Below are 19105 nucleotides of genomic sequence, written 5' to 3' on the forward strand. Positions count from 1 at the left end.
TTGGTTGGTGTTGGACATTCTCAAACCTTTAGTTTTAACATACATTTTGTTCCTTGTATTTGCAGCCCAGTTTGCAGGAGAGGACCCTGTTGTTGCCTTAGAAGCTGCCCTCCAGTTTGAAGACACCAGGGTCTCCATGCAGGCTTTTTGTGTTGGCCAGTACATGGAGGCAAGTGGGCCCCTGATCTATTGACCTGTGTGCTGGGTAGTCCAGTTCTGGTGACCTGTGTGCTGGATAGTCCAGTTCTGGTGACCTGTGTGCTGGATAGTCCAGTTCTGGTGACCTGTGTGCTGGGTAGTCCAGTTCTGGTGACCTGTGTGCTAGACATTCCAGGACAGTACTGAAGACATCCCAATACTAAGCAACCTTGCACTAAAATACAGCAGCTTTGAAGTCAAATTTACTCTGCTGAAAAACCATGCAGGCAGGGGCAGATCTTAATCCTGCCGTCATTTAAGTCACTAACATTGGAAAGGACCCTTTCGGGTGTTTTCTAGCAGATAACTATTTCTATAGCTGGGTGGAGTTGTTTATCCCACGAATGCATGATCTGACAAATACAAACAACAAAAACACAAGCAGCAGTATTCTGTGGTTTCTGCCAGTTTTCTGCTGGCCGTCTTGAATCTGTTGATGGAATATTTAAAGAGAAGGGGCACCTGATAGAACAGTGTTGTGTCGGATGCCATGTAATACTGCATATTCACTTTCTCTGTTTTGTTTGTTTGCTTTTCATTTACTGCAGCCTAATCAGGAGACTGTCAACACTCCTGACCTGGGAAGCCTGTCCTCTCCTCTGATGGACACAGAGAGAAACCTGGGCCTTCTGCTGGGGTTACATGCATCTTACCTAGCAATGAGCACACCACTGTCTGCCATGGAGATAGAATGTGCCAGTAAGTATCCACCCTGTGTTTAGGGTAAGCGTCTACAGTGCTTCACCCTGTGTTTAGGGTAAGCGTCTACAGTGCTTCACCCTGTGTTTAGGGTAAGCGTCTACAGTGCTTCACCCTGTGTTTAGGGTAAGCGTCTACAGTGCTTCACCCTGTGTTTAGGGTAAGCGTCTACAGTGCTTCACCCTGTGTTTAGGGTAAGCGTCTACAGTGCTTCACCCTGTGTTTAGGGTAAGCGTCTACAGTGCTTCACCCTGTGTTTAGGGTAAGCGTCTACAGTGCTTCACCCTGTGTTTAGGGTAAGCGTCTACAGTGCTTCACCCTGTGTTTAGGGTCCCCTGAACTGAGCCAGTCAGTAAACCCACAGGGAATGCTGTTGCGTTTTCACTACAAATAAAAGGGACTGCGGCTGTACCCCCTTTAGTGACTGGTTATTTGTTTATTTAACAGACGCCTTTATCCAAGGCGACTTACGGAGACTAGGGTGTGTGAACTATGCATTGGATGCAGAGTCACTTACAACGTCTCATCCGAATGATGGAGCACAAGGAGGTTAAGTGACTTGCTCAGGGTCACTTTAGCTCTTTTTTAACTACACGTAGCATGGATGGAAGTAAGACTCCTATTACATAGCAGTTTCGCCCATTCCAGATTTTACTACGAGCTTACTTATCCACAGTATGTAGAGGTAACAAGCTTTGGATTGGATCATACTGCTGTGCAACGGGAGCCTTATCACCATCCCTACGTAGGCCAACTGTTGTCCATTAAGTAGACACGCTTAGATTTAAAACATAAGTCCATTATTTTTCTAAACAAAGTGTTTTGTTTGAGCCCTAATCCTGCATGCTGTTTTTGTTTTGACAGAGTGGCTTCAGTCTTCCATTTTCTCTGGAGGGCTGCAGACCAGCCAGATCCATTACAACTACAACGAAGAAAAGGATGAAGACCACTGTAGCTCACTGGGCTCCTCCACCCCAGACAAATCCAAACTGTACTCCTGCCGCCTCACCCTGAGCGACCACTCCCAGCCCTTTCTGCAAGCCATTGCTGATAATAACATACAGGATCACACCGTCAAGGTGCATTTCCTGTCCCTTCCATTCACTTTCCTTTCTTCATTCAACCGCTAAAATCCCAGCATTGGAAACACTTCAGCACTTCTAGAGATGCTTTCCTGTCACAGTGTCTGAAGTCTTCATCATGGATTGATAACCTTACAACCGTGAACTAACACACAACACCAAACCCACTGCCAAAAACGCAGCCCTCCATACTTTAAACACTAAACCGCTGAATCGCATGTATATATTTTAGGCCAGCAGTATTAAGATCTGACACTGTTTAGATGACGCCGTTCTTCAGTGATAAATAAAAAGTAACCCCCCTTTTTATTAATGTGTTTATTTTGCAGGATTTTCTCTGTCAGATTGAGCGCTGTTGCAAACAGTACCACCTCATCACACCCATCATCTTCCCCCTCGAGCACCCTGTGGAAGAAGTGGGCCGGCTGCTGCTCTGCTGTCTTCTCAAGCATCAGGATTTAGGTGAATCATTTCCACGCTTCTTCTCAGCAGCACAACAGCAGCTCCTTGTCTTGCGCTAGACCGCCCTGCTTGTACTTGGGTGAAGCCGCTACTGCGCTATAAACTCACGTGTGGAATTCTCATGGACTGTGAGACTTGATATGAAGTCTTTTAAAATCATAAGAGGTATAGAAAAAGTAAACTCAAGACACTACTTTAAATTGAGCACAGAGAGAACAGGAGGGCATAAATGGAAGCTGAGTAAAAGTAAGTTTAGAACAGAAGGTAGGAAGCAGTTTTTTGATAGTTATAAATGCATGGAATAGCCCACCAGGTGATGTAGTAGGATCCAAGACTAGATTCTGTGCTAACAAGAGACAAGCCTTGATGGGCCCAATGGCCTTTTCTCATTCACAAGCTTTTGTCATGTTCTTGTGAGATACTTTGGCCCTAATACCTGCTGCACAGCGTGGATTTACAGAGTGGTGGCACGAGGACCTGGCTTCGCCAAAGTCAAAATGGGGAGGGGCTTTAAAGACCTTAATAATGATTGAAACATTTTATAAGAAAACGTTTAGTAATGTTCCTGAGACCTATAGGAAACTACAGGCCCAATTTATCAGTAATATATTATTTTGTCTCCCCTTTGCTGCTGTGAGAGTAGTAACATTGTGTTAATGCACGGCAGCATTGGCATGTATTAAAACTGCACATCTGTCAATATTGAGCTGAGTGGACCTGCCTGTTGAAAAGGTAATTTTGTTTGTATTGTGTACCTATAAAAACTATGCAGAGGGGTCACTATGCAGCAAACCCCACCTGATATGTGAGGTGCAGTTTGCTGTCCCTTTGTCTCTTTTAAAGCGAGTGAGTGAGACGCTGTTCTTTTTGCCTGGGTGTCTAACCAGCTTTGTACGTGTTGTAATGCAGGTCCCGTGGCTCTCTCACTCGTCAATCAGAGCACTCTGGGGGTGGAGCAAGGAAAGCAGAGGTCGCTGCCCAAATCTGTTACCAATGTGTGCCGCATGGTTTACCAGGCAAAGTGCTCCTTAATTAAGGTAAAACTAATTTATCTGTTAATAAATACACCATCCCCCAACCAAGGACTGCCAACTTATTGTAAATTAAAATAATGATATAACTAATGATTTGCTGAATGTTCTGATTAGCTCATAATTGAAATGGTCTTTCTGTAGGTATTCTACATGTGTTTTACTTTGTTTCAGACCCACCAGGAACAGGGACGCTCCTACAAGGAGGTCTGTGCTCCGGTGATCGAGCGGCTCCGCTTCCTGTTTAACGAGCTGCGGCCCGCGGTCAGCAACCACCTCTCAATCATGTCCAAGCTGAAGCTTCTCAGCTCCCTGCCGCGGTGGAAGAGAATTACACAAAAGCTGATCCGGGACAGGAGGAGAAAGAGAGGTAGGGCTCAGAGGAGTGCTAGGGTATTGAGATTACATTGCAATCAAACCACACCTATTCCTGTAAGGGACACTCGCCAGGCATCATATTTCAGCAGTGGTACATCTACATTACGCCTTACTGAAACTAGGAGACCAGCACATTTCAGTGGACTTCCCTGTGAAGGCAGCTTGTGTATGTTTTGTGAAGCCGTTGTCCTGCTGCTGCTGACATCTCCTAACCCTGTTGAGATGATGACTTCATGTTTCCAGTGGGACAGAGACTTTAACAGCTTCTTTCACTTTTGACGGAAGAAGACGGCCCCATTGCGTTCCTCTGACTTTTCAGTTCCCGGATGATAAAGACCTAACTTTGAGAGATTCTGTACACGTCTGTACTCTGTGATTCTTTAGGTCAAATTGGATCATTGGTATTGTACAAGTAAAAATCAAGCCTTTCGTGTCGGTAATTATACAAAGCCGACCTGCCGCCGCTGTATGTGTTTTATAGTTTCACTGCCATGTGATTGCCACTCTGCACCTTGCCAACAAACCATGCTCTGGTACACCATTCCGCTGGATGCTGTAAGAGTTAATTCTCATTACCGGAGTATTAACCCTGTGCTGATATTTTCCTTCCTCAGGGCCGAAGAAATCGGAATCTGCAGACGTAGAAGAATCTAAAATTGAAAATGAAGAGACCAGTTCAGAAGTTCCTTGCGTGGTCCCAATCAGTCCTACCTCCGCAGATAAAAAGACATTGCCAGTCATAACACCCAAGGTAATCGCTGTCTTACAGAGTCTACCGCAGGGGTGGCCAAAGCTGGCAGTTCCACCCCTGGTGTTTGTTCCAACCTTGTTCTAAATTGTTTCATTCAACAAATTAAACTTCCATCGAGATCCTAAAGCAGGTAATGATCTTCTGTTACCTGTTAAACCTGGAGTGGAGTAGCCCTCTGGGACCGGGATTGGACAACCTTGGTTTGCACAGTATGTAGACCAGTGGTACTCAACTCTGGCCCTCGAGATCTATTCCAGTCCTGGTCTTTATTCCAACCAGGTCCCAAATTGTTAAATTGCCTCTTAAGAGCTTTAATTACCTACATTAGAACCTGCTTGGAGTAAAAAGCTGGACTGGATTGGATCTCAAGGGCCAGTTGAGTGGCGTACCAGTGATGTAGACTTTTGATAGCCCCAGTTGAACCCCTTCCAGTAAATGTAGGCAGTATGAGGTTCCTTTTGTACCAGAACACTGCACGTTGTATGTTCCATCTCTATAGATGGATAGATAGATCATGTATTTATTTATTTTCCAGGACAAGTGGCAGCCTTTACTGAGCTCTGTGGCCAGTGTGCACAGGTACAGGTGGCTGAAGCACAGCGTTCAAGGCGTGCTCCCTCAGTCTGCACTCATGGCTACCATTGTTGAATTTGCTCTGAAAGAGGAGCCGTTGGATGTAGAGAAAATGAGGAAATGTCTTCTGAAACAGGTGAGGACCAATCTATTTTATTCACTGTGCTTTTTTTTTATCTTAAATTCCCTCAAGCAGAGTAAAACCTTTGCATGTCATTATGTACAACATGAAGCTGACACCAGGAGTGTGTTCAGTGAGCAGAGTGCCCATCGCATTACGTGGCTTTTCCTGTTGAATGATGCATGCGCTATGAGCGTTTCCTAACGGTAGCGAGTCGAGCTCAGGAGTGTGTTCAGTGAGCAGAGTGCCCAGGGCATGACGTGGCTTTTCGGATTGAATGATGCGCATGCCGAGAGCGTTTCCTAACAAAAGCGAGTCGAGCTCTGAGCTGCCTCGCTGGATGTTCACATTTTATTTTAGTGAGTTATTAAAAATGTGGACTATTTCATAACTTAATTAAACTTTAATTAAATTAAAAACATTGCAATATCTTCTCTGCCGTTCTAGAAGTGCTAACCTCCATTACAGGTCTCCAGGAGAGAGCGCTCTGCTTCTTGAACACACCCCAGGTTTCCGTGTAAGGTGGAGCCACAATCAAACGCTTGTCTTTCTCTTTCTGCAGCTGGAGCGTGCTGAAGTGCGGCTGGAGGGGATTGACACCATGCTGAGACTCGCCTCGAAAAGCTTTCTACTCCCGTCTGTGCAGTACGCCATGTTTTGTGGTTGGCAGAGGCTCGCTCCTGAAGGGATCAATATAGGGTAACTATTTATTTATTTATTGATTGATTGATTGATTTAGTGTTAGCCCTTGTAAAATAAATATGTTAATTCTGAGGAGTAAGAGAAGTGTCAAGCCAGTTTCAGCGGAGGATTGAAGCTTGTGCTCCAACAGCAAAAACTACTGCTGGGCTATTCCATGAGAGTACATCCAGCCCTGGGTGTATCACCCCTGGGTATATTCTGCAGTTCGGTTGTATTATGATCCTAATTTTGGCTCCTCATTTTCTAAACAGACTTCTAGTGTAAGCACTCCACTACAGGTACAGAGTCCTGCATTTCTCACTGTTCTTAACTGCTGCATAAAGTGTTTTGTTTAGTAGCTTCATTACTTCAGTACGGTTGTGGTTTACCGTTTGTTCTGATACTGCAACTGTCAAAAGCATATGTTGAGTAAACTAAAACCAGTTATTGTTTAATGTCAGTTTGAACATCATTGTATCCTGAGATTGTATCTGAAATCTAACAATCTGCTATTTCACTGTAGTGCTTGTGTCTGCTTCCACACCCCATTTCAGCAATGGGAACACTGTGATTTTTTTGTAAGTACAATTTGTGCCCATGTGTTTTTCCAGGGAGCCCCTATCTGACTGCCTGAAGGATGTGGCTCTCATCCCCCCTTTTAACCGGATGCTACTGGAAGTTACTTTCGGCAAGCTGTACGCTTGGGCGATCCAGAACGTGCGTAGCATCCTGCTGGCTGCCAGCACCAAGTTTAAAGAACTGGGTAAGAATGAAGCACAGCCACAGTGAATAGCGCTTACCACAGGGGGCTGTGTTTCACTTCCAGCTTAGTAAAGTGCAGCAGCACAGGGGGGCGGTTTGTTTCACTTCCAGATTAGTAAAGTACAGCAGCACAGGGGGGGCGGTGTGTTTCACTTCCAGATTAGTAAAGTGCAGCACCACGGGGGGGCGGTGTGTTTCACTTCCAGCTTAGTAAAGTGCAGCAGCACAGGGGGGCGGTTTGTTTCACTTCCAGATTAGTAAAGTACAGCAGCACAGGGGGGGCGGTGTGTTTCACTTCCAGATTAGTAAAGTGCAGCAGCACAGGGGGGGCGGTGTGTTTCACTTCCAGCTTAGTAAAGTGCAGCAGCACAGGGGGGGCGGTTTGTTTCACTTCCAGATTAGTAAAGTGCAGCAGCACAGGGGGGGCGGTGTGTTTCACTTCCAGATTAGTAAAGTGCAGCAGCACAGGGGGGGCGGTTTGTTTCACTTCCAGATTAGTAAAGTGCAGCAGCACAGGGGGGGCGGTGTGTTTCACTTCCAGATTAGTAAAGTGCAGCAGCACAGGGGGGGCGGTGTGTTTCACTTCCAGATTAGTAAAGTGCAGCAGCACAGGGGGGGCGGTGTGTTTCACTTCCAGATTAGTAAAGTGCAGCAGCACAGGGGGGCGGTGTGTTTCACTTCCAGCTTAGTAAAGTGCAGCAGCACGGGGGGGCGGTGTGTTTCACTTCCAGCTTAGTAAAGTACAGCAGCACAGGGGGGGCGGTGTGTTTCACTTCCAGCTTAGTAAAGTGCAGCAGCACAGGGGGGCGGTGTGTTTCACTTCCAGCTTAGTAAAGTACAGCAGCACAGGGGGGGCGGTGTGTTTCACTTCCAGCTTAGTAAAGTGCAGCAGCACAGGGGGGGCGGTGTGTTTCACTTCCAGCTTAGTAAAGTGCAGCAGCACAGGGGGGGCGGTGTGTTTCACTTCCAGATTAGTAAAGTGCAGCAGCACAGGGGGGGCGGTGTGTTTCACTTCCAGCTTAGTAAAGTGCAGCAGCACAGGGGGGGCGGTGTGTTTCACTTCCAGCTTAGTAAAGTGCAGCAGCACAGGGGGGGCGGTGTGTTTCACTTCCAGCTTAGTAAAGTGCAGCAGCACAGGGGGGGCGGTGTGTTTCACTTCCAGATTAGTAAAGTGCAGCAGCACAGGGGGGGCGGTGTGTTTCACTTCCAGCTTAGTAAAGTACAGCAGCACAGGGGGGCGGTGTGTTTCACTTCCAGCTTAGTAAAGTACAGCAGCACAGGGGGGGCGGTGTGTTTCACTTCCAGCTTAGTAAAGTACAGCAGCACAGGGGGGGCGGTGTGTTTCACTTCCAGCTTAGTAAAGTGCAGCAGCACAGGGGGGGCGGTGTGTTTCACTTCCAGCTTAGTAAAGTGCAGCAGCACAGGGGGGGCGGTGTGTTTCACTTCCAGCTTAGTAAAGTGCAGCAGCACAGGGGGGGCGGTGTGTTTCACTTCCAGATTAGTAAAGTGCAGCAGCACAGGGGGGGCGGTGTGTTTCACTTCCAGATTAGTAAAGTGCAGCAGCACAGGGGGGGCGGTGTGTTTCACTTCCAGCTTAGTAAAGTGCAGCAGCACAGGGGGGGCGGTGTGTTTCACTTCCAGATTAGTAAAGTGCAGCAGCACAGGGGGGGCGGTGTGTTTCACTTCCAGATTAGTAAAGTGCAGCAGCACAGGGGGGGCGGTGTGTTTCACTTCCAGATTAGTAAAGTGCAGCAGCACAGGGGGGGCGGTGTGTTTCACTTCCAGATTAGTAAAGTGCAGCAGCACAGGGGGGGCGGTGTGTTTCACTTCCAGCTTAGTAAAGTGCAGCAGCACAGGGGGGGCGGTGTGTTTCACTTCCAGATTAGTAAAGTGCAGCAGCACAGGGGGGGCGGTGTGTTTCACTTCCAGCTTAGTAAAGTGCAGCAGCACAGGGGGGGCGGTGTGTTTCACTTCCAGCTTAGTAAAGTGCAGCAGCACAGGGGGGGCGGTGTGTTTCACTTCCAGCTTAGTAAAGTGCAGCAGCACAGGGGGGGCGGTGTGTTTCACTTCCAGCTTAGTAAAGTGCAGCAGCACAGGGGGGGCGGTGTGTTTCACTTCCAGCTTAGTAAAGTGCAGCAGCACAGGGGGGGCGGTGTGTTTCACTTCCAGCTTAGTAAAGTGCAGCAGCACAGGGGGGGCGGTGTGTTTCACTTCCAGATTAGTAAAGTGCAGCAGCACAGGGGGGGCGGTGTGTTTCACTTCCAGCTTAGTAAAGTGCAGCAGCACAGGGGGGGCGGTGTGTTTCACTTCCAGCTTAGTAAAGTGCAGCAGCACAGGGGGGCGGTGTGTTTCACTTCCAGCTTAGTAAAGTACAGCAGCACAGGGGGGCGGTGTGTTTCACTTCCAGCTTAGTAAAGTGCAGCAGCACAGGGGGGGCGGTGTGTTTCACTTCCCGCTTAGTAAAGTGCAGCAGCACGGGGGGGCGGTGTGTTTCACTTCCCACTTAGTAAAGTGCAGCAGTACAGGGGGGCGGTGTGTTTCACTTCCCACTTAGTAAAGTACAGCAGACTTGCATCTTCTTTTACATAAGACAATAAATATCATAATCAAGATACCTTTTCATTTTTGGAAACCCTAATAATGAGCCCCTTTTTCTGTCCCTGTCTCTCTTGCAGGTGTGCAGCCTGTTCCTTTGCAAACCATAACCAATGAAAACCCTGCAGGACCAAGCCTTGGCACCATTCCGCAAGCACGCTTTTTATTAGTCATGTTGAACATGCTGTCCCTTAAACACGGAGCCAACAGCCTCAGCCTTCTCCTGAACTCGGGCATGCTGGCCCTGACTCAGACCATACTGCGGCTAATAGGTAATACTGTGCAGCCCTGTTATACACTACTTCAGGACTGCATTGAAAGTCATGCTGGTTAAACTAGACTTCTATTCATGAAGGGTCCAGCAAGTCCATTTCAGCAACAATATGGTGTATAAATGACCTCTGCCCTTTGACCTGTATATTAATCCTGCTGGTGATATTAATGGTATGTTAAGCCACTGGACCTCCATGGTGCCTGGCCTTCATTATGGTACAGCGCCACAAAGCTGTTAGTCTGAACTGTTTTATTAAATGCATTGGGGTGTTGCTTGTGATGTTTCTGTGAGCTCTTGTGTAATTTGGAGCGTGTGTTGGTCGGACAGGTCCCAGCTGCACTGAAGATGACAGTGTTTGTGTTCACGGGACCTCTGCCACTGTGCTGGAGGAGTCGAGGAAGGAATCGGCCCCCACTCCACTGCCGGCCTCTGGGCCCGAGCTCTCCGCCATGATGAAAATCGGGACGAGGGTCACCAGGGGGGTCGACTGGAAATGGGGAGATCAGGTGAGAGCACACTCAACAGTAGGAACTGGTATTCACTGTTTGCTTGATATTAAACCAGGGTGATTTATATAGTGCCACTTTGTAGAGCAATGACTGATGGATTGTGTGACTTGCCATGAGACATGTAAGCCACATAGTGTTACTGCACCACCAGGATAATATTGCCAGACTTGACAGAATGCAAAATTGTCACTGGTACACAATACTTCCTGGTGGCTGATGCAAATGGCCACCTGTCTTTTTTAAGAATTCACACTTGCTGTTCTGCAGTGTTCTTATGAAATGTACCTTTATATGACCCTTAAAGGACGGCCCACCCCCAGGACTGGGGCGTGTGATTGGAGAGCTGGGGGAAGATGGCTGGATCCGGGTGCAGTGGGACACGGGCAGCACCAACTCCTACAGGATGGGGAAGGAAGGGAAGTATGATCTGAAACTCTCGGAGCCCCCGCCTGCTGCCCAGTCCACCACAGAGGACTCTGACACCGAGGACGATGCTGGTGAGGAACCTTTTCTGACAGGTCTTTGGAAAGGAGGGCTCGCCAGCGCTCATTTGTCTTATGAATGCTGAGAACTCTGTTTCCCCAGGCAGTTCCATTTTGATGCTCTTTGTAAAACATTGTGATTTGAGTCTGCTGATGGTTTTGTAATGATGCTGTCTTTCTTTTGCTGGTGCTCAGAAGGGGAGTCTGTTGAAAGAAGCATCCATCCTACAGCTATGATGCAGACCAGCACTGTGAACCTCCTGAAGATACTGGCGCTCTCTGCAGGAATCCATGCAGAGGTCATGCAGACCGAAGCCAACAAGACACTGTGTGGCCTCCTCCGTGTGCTGGTGGAGAGTGGAGCAGCAGACAAAACAAGTAAATACTTATTTCTGTATTTATTGGTTCAGGTATAGAATATCAGTTATGTGAACGATGTTGTATCAGTCTTGATATTTAGATCCCCCCCCCCCCCTGCCCCATAGAGCTCACAGGCATGCCTTCTCCCTAAGTGAAGCTGGTACACCAGAGTGCTGCACTGGTATTCCATCCTATTACCTCCACTAGGGCTAGAGTGTTGCAGGGGGACAGTTTAGTGGTTACACATTGCTGCGCATCTGCACTTGGAGAGAAGACATGTTTGGGTACTTTTTTTTGGGTCATGTTTTTAAAAAGTTACCTGGATGCAGTCTAAAATAGAACAAGATATGTAAAAGGTGAGTTTAAACAAGAAGAATATATTAGTTTAGATTCTTGTCATTTTGATAACAAAAAGAACCCTGAACTCCTTTGCTGCTATATGCTTTTCTCCTGTAAGGGTTAGAAAGGTAATTGATTTATCTGCATGGGGCTCGTCATACAGTTAATTGGTGTCTTTCTCTTCTTTTCAGTACAGTTCAGTTCAAACCAGAGATCTTTGTTTTCCTGTAACCCCAGGACATGCTACCTTTGAACATACAAAGTAAATTGCTAAGCAGGTATAGGGTTAGTTAAGAGTTTGAACTAGATCACCTTGCATCCAGTTCTGTAATACAACCAGTAGGTACACTGCCAGTGCACACACCTTGTGGGGCGGCAGTGTAGAGTACGATTAGGAGGAGGCTTATTGTTGTATAACCGAAGCTTGTGAACCAACCAAACGTGTGACTCTGTAGCGCTTTGGATTGGTTCACATCTATGCGCGGAAGGCTGGTTCTTGGGTAATTGGGTATTGTTTACACACCTGGCAGTGGCTGGAGGTGCTGCTTCTGTGAGTGCTAATGGGTTTTTTGCTTCTCCTTCCTTTTAAGCGTGTGCCTCCAGTAAGCAGGTTTCCAGGGAGCAGCACAGAAGCTGGTGCACTTTGGGCTTCGTCCGCAGCATTGCGCTGATGCCTCAGATGTGCATCGCTCTCAGCACTTCTCAGTGGATCAGCCTGCTCATCAAGATTGTGGAAGGCCATCAGTCTTTCACTGCTGTGACACTGCAGAGACAGGTAGGGGTGCAGGATCAGTCTTTCACTGCTGTGACAGGTAGGGATGCAGGATCAGTCTTTCACTGCTGTGACAGGTAGGGGTGCAGGATCAGTCTTTCACTGCTGTGACAGGTAGGGATGCAGGATCAGTCTTTCACTGCTGTGACAGGTAGGGATGCAGGATCAGTCTTTCACTGCTGTGACAGGTAGGGATGCAGGATCAGTCTTTCACTGCTCTGACACTGCAGAGACAGGTAGGGATGCAGGATCAGTCTTTCACTGCTCTGACACTGCAGAGACAGGTAGGGATGCAGGATCAGTCTGACACTGCAGAGACAGGTAGGGATGCAGGATCAGTCTTTCACTGCTCTGACACTGCAGAGACAGGTAGGGATGCAGGATCAGTCTGACACTGCAGAGACAGGTAGGGATGCAGGATCAGTCTTACACTGCAGAGACAGGTAGGGGTGCAGGATCAGTCTTTCACTGCTCTGACACTGCAGAGACAGGTAGGGATGCAGGATCAGTCTGACACTGCAGAGACAGGTAGGGATGCAGGATCAGTCTTTCACTGCACTGACACTGCAGAGACAGGTAGGGATGCAGGATCAGTCTTTCACTGCACTGACACTGCAGAGACAGGTAGGGATGCAGGATCAGTCTTTCACTGCTGTGACACTGCAGAGACAGGTAGGGATGCAGGATCAGTCTTTCACTGCTGTGACACTGCAGAGACAGGTAGGGATGCAGGATCAGTCTTTCACTGCTCTGACACTGCAGAGACACGTAGGGATGCAGGATCAGTCTTTCACTGCTCTGACACTGCAGGTACAGGTAGGGATGCAGGATCAGTCTGACACTGCAGAGACAGGTAGGGATGCAGGATCAGTCTGACACTGCAGAGACAGGTAGGGATGCAGGATCAGTCTGACACTGCAGAGACAGGTAGGGGTGCAGGGTCAGTCTTTCACTGCTCTGACACTGCAGAGAGAAGTAGGGATGCATGATTGAGACTATAGTGACAGCAAGCATTAATTATAGGAATATACGGGGACAGAACTAGGGGTGGAACGATGAGTTGAGAGACTTCTTTATATATCAGAGGTGTGTATTGTATTGTGATACAAGAACAAATGCACAACATAGCTCAGTGTAGTTCAGAGTGGATCTTGAAAGAAGGATAAGTGTGTTTTATAGTTGGTATGAATACATACTCTCCAGCAGTAGAATTCTCTGACTGATAAAGCATTACATCAGTAAGTCTCAGTACAGGTGGTGTCTTTCCCCAAAGCACTGGGGTGTATTATAATGCTATAATGCATAATGTAAATCGCCATTTAATCTCCAAAAGATGTCGTTTTCAGTTGTACATGGTTTATGGAGACAGTAATACTTAAAACAATAAATAAAAAGATTTACTAAAAAGATAAAGTTTTTTCTTTATTTATTTCTTCTTTCCTTTGCAGATCCTAGCGCTGCGTTTACTGCAAGCTGTCCTACCCTCCTGGGACAAAGCAGAGCGGTCGCGGGACATGAAATTCCTGGTTGAAAAGCTGTTTGGCTTTCTTGGCAGGCTGCTCAGCACCTGCTCCTCAGACCTGCCTCTCTTGAGAGGTAAGAGCAGGACGGGTTTCTGTTTCCTCTCTCCAATGATTAGAACAGAAGAGAGCTATCGGCTTAAACACCCAGCATGTAATACACAGAGGTTTGCAGCAAAGGGGGCTATTTCAGGCATAGGTCTGTGTTACACTTTTTAAATGTGTTCATCTATCTTATGTTGAGCAGAGTTTCTTATTGGATGGTGTAACAAAAGTTATATCTTCAAAGCTGTGTGCTCAGGTTTCAATACACTTTGCCAAGACATTATTATTATTATTATTATTATTATTATTATTATTATTATTATTATTATTATTATTAATATATTTTTTTATTTTTTTTACTTTATTAGTATTTCAAAGTAAAATCAGATTCATAATTATGCATCAATTAGAAGTGCTTGACCATAAAACTGAATTAAAATGCAATTATGTGCACCCACTACAATTTTTAATAATAATAATAATAATAATAATAATAATAATAATAATAACAATAATAGAGTGTTCTAATAGTATAGAGCGAAGAAGAAAAGGGAACAGCATCACTGAGAATGCAGAGGAGAACAGTTCTCTTTTTGGCAGACGGATGAGCGCGAGATTAAGTGCAGGGAGGCAGGAGAGCTGGAGCCGGCTCGGGTTCGAAGGGGGAGCTGTAGTACATTGAAACATTTCTTACTCCAATTCAAACTTAGCTTGACACCCAGAACCCGGAAGATGTGTAATCTGCAATGAAGAGGGAGGGAGTGAGGGAGAGCCAAGGAGTCTGACTGCAGCATGGGTACACTGATATCTTTGCACACTACATCAAAAATAGTCCAGTAATTGAGGAAAGGATCAGTGGGTGTTTGGACAATCCTGAGAGGCGTAACTTCACACACATGCATGTGTTTTGATGTTCCGTTTGTCTGGATTTTGTTCTCTGTCTGTTACTGATGTATCTCCGTATTGTTTGTTCTTGCAGAAGGCTCCCAGAGAAGGAGGAAATCCCGGCCTCAGGCATCGCTGACTGCCACTCACAGCAGCACTCTAGCAGAGGAGATTGTGGCTGTGCTGAGGAGCCTGCACTCCCTCAGCCAGTGGAACGGACTCATCAACGAGTACATCAACTCCCAGCTGGACTGCATCGGCGACGTCATGGCAGGGAGGCAGACAAGGGGGGTGGGTGCCTTCGGACGCATATTCCAGTGAACACATTGGCTGATTCATAGGGTTAACATGGCAATTAGCTTGCGTGTCCTAGTGAACGAATGTCCTGTAAAGCAGAGGGTTTCTTTTTGTCCGCAGACCGCTCTGGAAGACTATTTCCCAGACTCGCAAGACCCTGGTGTGGGCAGTCTGATGGCGGTGCTGGCAGTGATTGGCGGGATAGACGGCCGCTTGCGCCTGGGGGGTCAGGTGATTCATGAGGAGTTCGGAGAGGGGACAGTGACCCGCATCACCCCCAAGGGAAGAATCACTGTCCAGTTCCACGAAATGCGAACCTGCAGAGTCTGCCCGTTGAATCAGCTCAAACCGGTGTGTTTTTTGTGTTAAGACCTTCATTTTTATAGAGGTCTTTTCTTGCTGTTTATTAGCATACTGTGTTACAGCAGCTGGTTTATATGTTTTCTAATAATGTTTAGACTTACTTGTAACATTAATAGCTGCCGTGGCTTTAATTCTGCTTGTTTTATATATATCTAAATCGTGACTTTTTGTTTAAATTTTTAAGAAACGTTTCAATAAAAGCTGAATGTTTTGCACACAAGCACTAATTCCCATGCTCTTTCTTTCAGCTCCCAGTGGTTGCGTTCAGTGTGAATAACCTGCCTTTCAGTGAGCCAATGCTGGCCATCTGGGCTCAGCTCGTCAACCTGGCAGGAAGTAAAGTGGAAAAGCAGCGAATGATGAAACCCCTGAGTCGAGGTCTCACAGGTACGGCTGATTACAGTCACTGTTCAGAGCTTGCTGGGAATGCAGGGTTACTGGGTGTTTAGGAGTCAGTGTACGGCTGAGACATGATTACAGTCACTGTTCAGAGCTTGCTGGGAATGCAGGGTTACTGGGTGTTTAGGAGTCAGTGTACGGCTGAGGCGCGATTACCGTCGCTGTTCAGAGCTTGCTGGGAATGCAGGGTTACTGGGTGTTTAGGAGTCAGTGTACGGCTGAGACATGATTACAGTCACTGTTCAGAGCTTGCTGGGAATGCAGGGTTACTGGATGTTTGGGAGTCGGTGTACGGCTGAGGCGTGATTACCGTCGCTGTTCAGAGCTTGCTGGGAATGCAGGGTTAGTGGGTGTTTAGGAGTCAGTGTACGGCTGAGACATGATTACAGTCACTGTTCAGAGCTTGCTGGGAATGCAGGGTTACTGGGTGTTTAGGAGTCAGTGTACGGCTGAGACATGATTACAGTCACTGTTCAGAGCTTGCTGGGAATGCAGGGTTACTGGGTGTTTAGGAGTCAGTGTACGGCTGAGACATGATTACAGTCACTGTTCAGAGCTTGCTGGGAATGCAGGGTTACTGGGTGTTTAGGAGTCAGTGTACAGCTGAGACATGATTACAGTCACTGTTCAGAGCTTGCTGGGAATGCAGGGTTACTGGATTTCGGTGTACATACCAACTGGAAAACAACCTTCAACACACAGAGAATAGTTACCTGTCCATAGGATTAACATTTCATTTAGTGTGTTGCGCCATCTGTCCATTTTTATATATATATATATATCCTGTTCTTGTTTATGCAACAAGAAACGTCACCCATCTGCAGATTTTAAACTATTTGGTAAATGTGATTTCAAAACGAATATGCTTTTGATGCAGGGGTATTGCGAATTATAAAATAAGATGAAAGATATTTCAAATGAATTTACTTTTTTACCCCCCCCCCCCCCATTAAGATCAAGTTGACTTGCACGTGCTCAGATGTCAACAGCTGAGATTATACATCCTGAAGGCGGCCCGAGCTTTACTTTCCCATCAGGATAAACTGAGACAGATCCTCTCCCAACCTGCTGTGCTGGAACCAGTACCAGCTCCCAGCGGTAAGCCTGCTGTGCAAACAGCCAGCGTTCCTGTACATTTCATTTCAATTGGCATTCCTTCTTTTTATGTATACCAGGATGCACTTCAGTAACTTAAGAATCACCCTTTCTCCTTTGAAAAGTGTTGTTTCAAACATGGTGAAACTGTTAGTCTCTCCAGTCATTCATTAAACGCCCCGTCTTGTTGTGTGGGCTGCATACCCCTGCTTGAGTGTACAGTGTCCTTATCCCAGTGGTTTTCACGTTGTTTGCAGAAGACGGAGTGGTGTCCTCCCCTGATGCAGACCTGTCTCCAGAGGACCCCCTACCTCCACTGATCCTGCTCCAGCAGCTACTCTCTGCAGCCACACAGCCTTCCCCAGTCAAAGCCATATTTGACAGACCAGAGCTTGAGGTGAGGTGCTCGGAGTGCCATTGGAAACATACATTATGAGTAACATCGTACTTCTGTCATCTTGGTTTGTACCCCAGTAGCTGTAATTGCATTCTGGCAATGCTTGTTTTGCAATGTTATTTATATAGTTACATGTGCATGCCTTATGGTTTGTAGTTAGACACAATACTCTAATTTCAGTAAACTTTGCTGTATCGTTTAAATGTAAACATTTATTATCCCTTGGATATGTCACAAGTTATTGACAGGGTTTGAATCTGGGCATGTATGGAAGCTATCCACTCTTATGACTGAGTGACTTCTGTTAGAAACCATTGATTTGATTTAAAATAATAAAAAAAAAGAAGTTAAACAGTTCAGAATGCTGATAAAAAGAGCTGAAAACAAAAGCGGAATGCCAATTCCGAATTAAACAGGGCGGCCTCAGCATTTCACATTGTGTCACTCTTGTACCAGCATTGACACTGAACTCCCTGCGTCCTGCGTGTTCATACACTGTGTGTGTTGCCTTGTCCTCAGGCTGCAGCCCTTGCTGTATGTCAGTACCTGGCGGTGGAGTCCACACACCCCTCGTCTCCGCTCTTTGATGACAGCAGTTCCAGTGAAGCCACCACCCCAGTCACAGTGCAGCAAGTCCTGCCCCCCAAGCAGAAAAAGCACAAGGTGTCTCCAGTCCCACCTCTGCCCCTCGTGGGCCAGCTGATGGAAATGGGATTCCAGAGGAAGAATATTGAGTTTGCCCTGAAGTCCCTGTCGGGAACCTCTGGAAGTGCGTCCGGAGTACCAGGTAAGACACTTGACTCTGTTTTGAAATTAAACCTGTGTCTACCATCATTTGAACTACAGGCATTGGTTGTGAGCTTCACTGTGGTAGCGGATCATGTGTGGCTGCTGTCTCTTCAATGGCTGTGTGTTGCAGGTGGGCTGGATGCCGTGGTGTGGTAACAGATCATGTGTGGCTGCTGTCTCTTCAATGGCTGTGTGTTGCAGGTGGGCTGGATGCAGGTGGGCTGTGGTGTGGTAACAGATGTGTGTTGCATGTGTGGCTGCTGTCTCTTCAATGGCTGTGTGTTGCAGGTGGGCTGGATGCCGTGGTGTGGTAACAGATAATGTGTGGCTGCTGTCTCTTCAGTGGCTGTGTGTTGCATGGCTGCGTGTTGCAGGTGGGCTGGATGCCGTGGTGTGGTAACAGATCATGTGTGGCTGCTGTCTCTTCAATGGCTGTGTGTTGCAGGTGGGCTGGATGCCGTGGTGTGGTAACAGATCATGTGTGGCTGCTGTCTCTTCAATGGCTGTGTGTTGCAGGTGGGCTGGATGCCGTGGTGTGGTAACAGATCATGTGTGGCTGCTGTCTCTTCAATGGCTGTGTGTTGCAGGTGGGCTGGATGCTGTGGTGTGGTAACAGATCATGTGTGGCTGCTGTCTCTTCAATCAATGGCTGTGTGTTGCAGGTGGGCTGGAATGCTGTGTGTTGCAGGTGGTGTGGTAACAGATCATGTGTGGCTGCTGTCTCTTCAATGGCTGTGTGTTGCAGGTGGGCTGGATGCTGTGGTGTGGTAACAGATCATGTGTGGCTGCTGTCTCTTCAATGGCTGTGTGTTGCAGGTGGGCTGGATGCTGTGGTGTGGTAACAGATCATGTGTGGCGGCTGTCTCTTCAATGGCTGTGTGTTGCAGGTGGGCTGGATGCTGTGGTGTGGTAACAGATCATGTGTGGCGGCTGTCTCTTCAATGGCTGTGTGTTGCAGGTGTGGAGGCTCTGGTGGGCTGGATGCTGGATCACCCCGATGTGCAGATCACGGAGCTCTCCGACGCGGACACTGTGTCTGACGAATTCTCCGATGAGGAGATCATTGAAGAGCTGGAAGAGCCAGAGGCTGCCTTTGCTGTGGTTGGTATTCAGCTCTTGCAGTGACTGCTAACTAGAGCTGTGTTTCCACTGTGGCAGCTGCATGCTGCCTGCCTCCTTCTCGAGCATGACTTTGCAATACGAAGCTTGCACAGCTACTGTGGTGAGGCATTATTATGACAACCTA

General features: G+C 47.2%; 1 protein-coding gene across 2 annotated transcripts in view; it reads left to right on the forward strand.

Annotated features, from left to right (window-relative positions):
• LOC121327935 (E3 ubiquitin-protein ligase HERC2-like) overlaps positions 1-19105 on the forward strand; it is a 71730-nt gene that overhangs the window by 22047 nt on the left and 30578 nt on the right. For both annotated transcript variants that reach the window (XM_041272292.1, XM_041272293.1), the window contains exons 25-47: positions 66-169; positions 747-897; positions 1762-1976; positions 2309-2441; positions 3351-3478; positions 3647-3842; positions 4465-4601; positions 5137-5310; positions 5858-5994; positions 6588-6739; positions 9414-9605; positions 9935-10113; positions 10421-10613; positions 10794-10976; positions 11888-12072; positions 13518-13665; positions 14614-14810; positions 14937-15167; positions 15428-15566; positions 16533-16676; positions 16931-17070; positions 17590-17857; positions 18818-18960. In XM_041272292.1, the coding sequence (XP_041128226.1) occupies positions 66-169; positions 747-897; positions 1762-1976; positions 2309-2441; positions 3351-3478; positions 3647-3842; positions 4465-4601; positions 5137-5310; positions 5858-5994; positions 6588-6739; positions 9414-9605; positions 9935-10113; positions 10421-10613; positions 10794-10976; positions 11888-12072; positions 13518-13665; positions 14614-14810; positions 14937-15167; positions 15428-15566; positions 16533-16676; positions 16931-17070; positions 17590-17857; positions 18818-18960 (3869 nt within the window). The remainder of the gene's footprint in view (positions 1-65; positions 170-746; positions 898-1761; positions 1977-2308; positions 2442-3350; positions 3479-3646; positions 3843-4464; positions 4602-5136; positions 5311-5857; positions 5995-6587; positions 6740-9413; positions 9606-9934; positions 10114-10420; positions 10614-10793; positions 10977-11887; positions 12073-13517; positions 13666-14613; positions 14811-14936; positions 15168-15427; positions 15567-16532; positions 16677-16930; positions 17071-17589; positions 17858-18817; positions 18961-19105) is intronic.

The sequence above is a fragment of the Polyodon spathula genome, chromosome 15, assembly GCF_017654505.1.
Source record: "Polyodon spathula isolate WHYD16114869_AA chromosome 15, ASM1765450v1, whole genome shotgun sequence".
NCBI classification, from domain to species: domain Eukaryota; kingdom Metazoa; phylum Chordata; class Actinopteri; order Acipenseriformes; family Polyodontidae; genus Polyodon; species Polyodon spathula.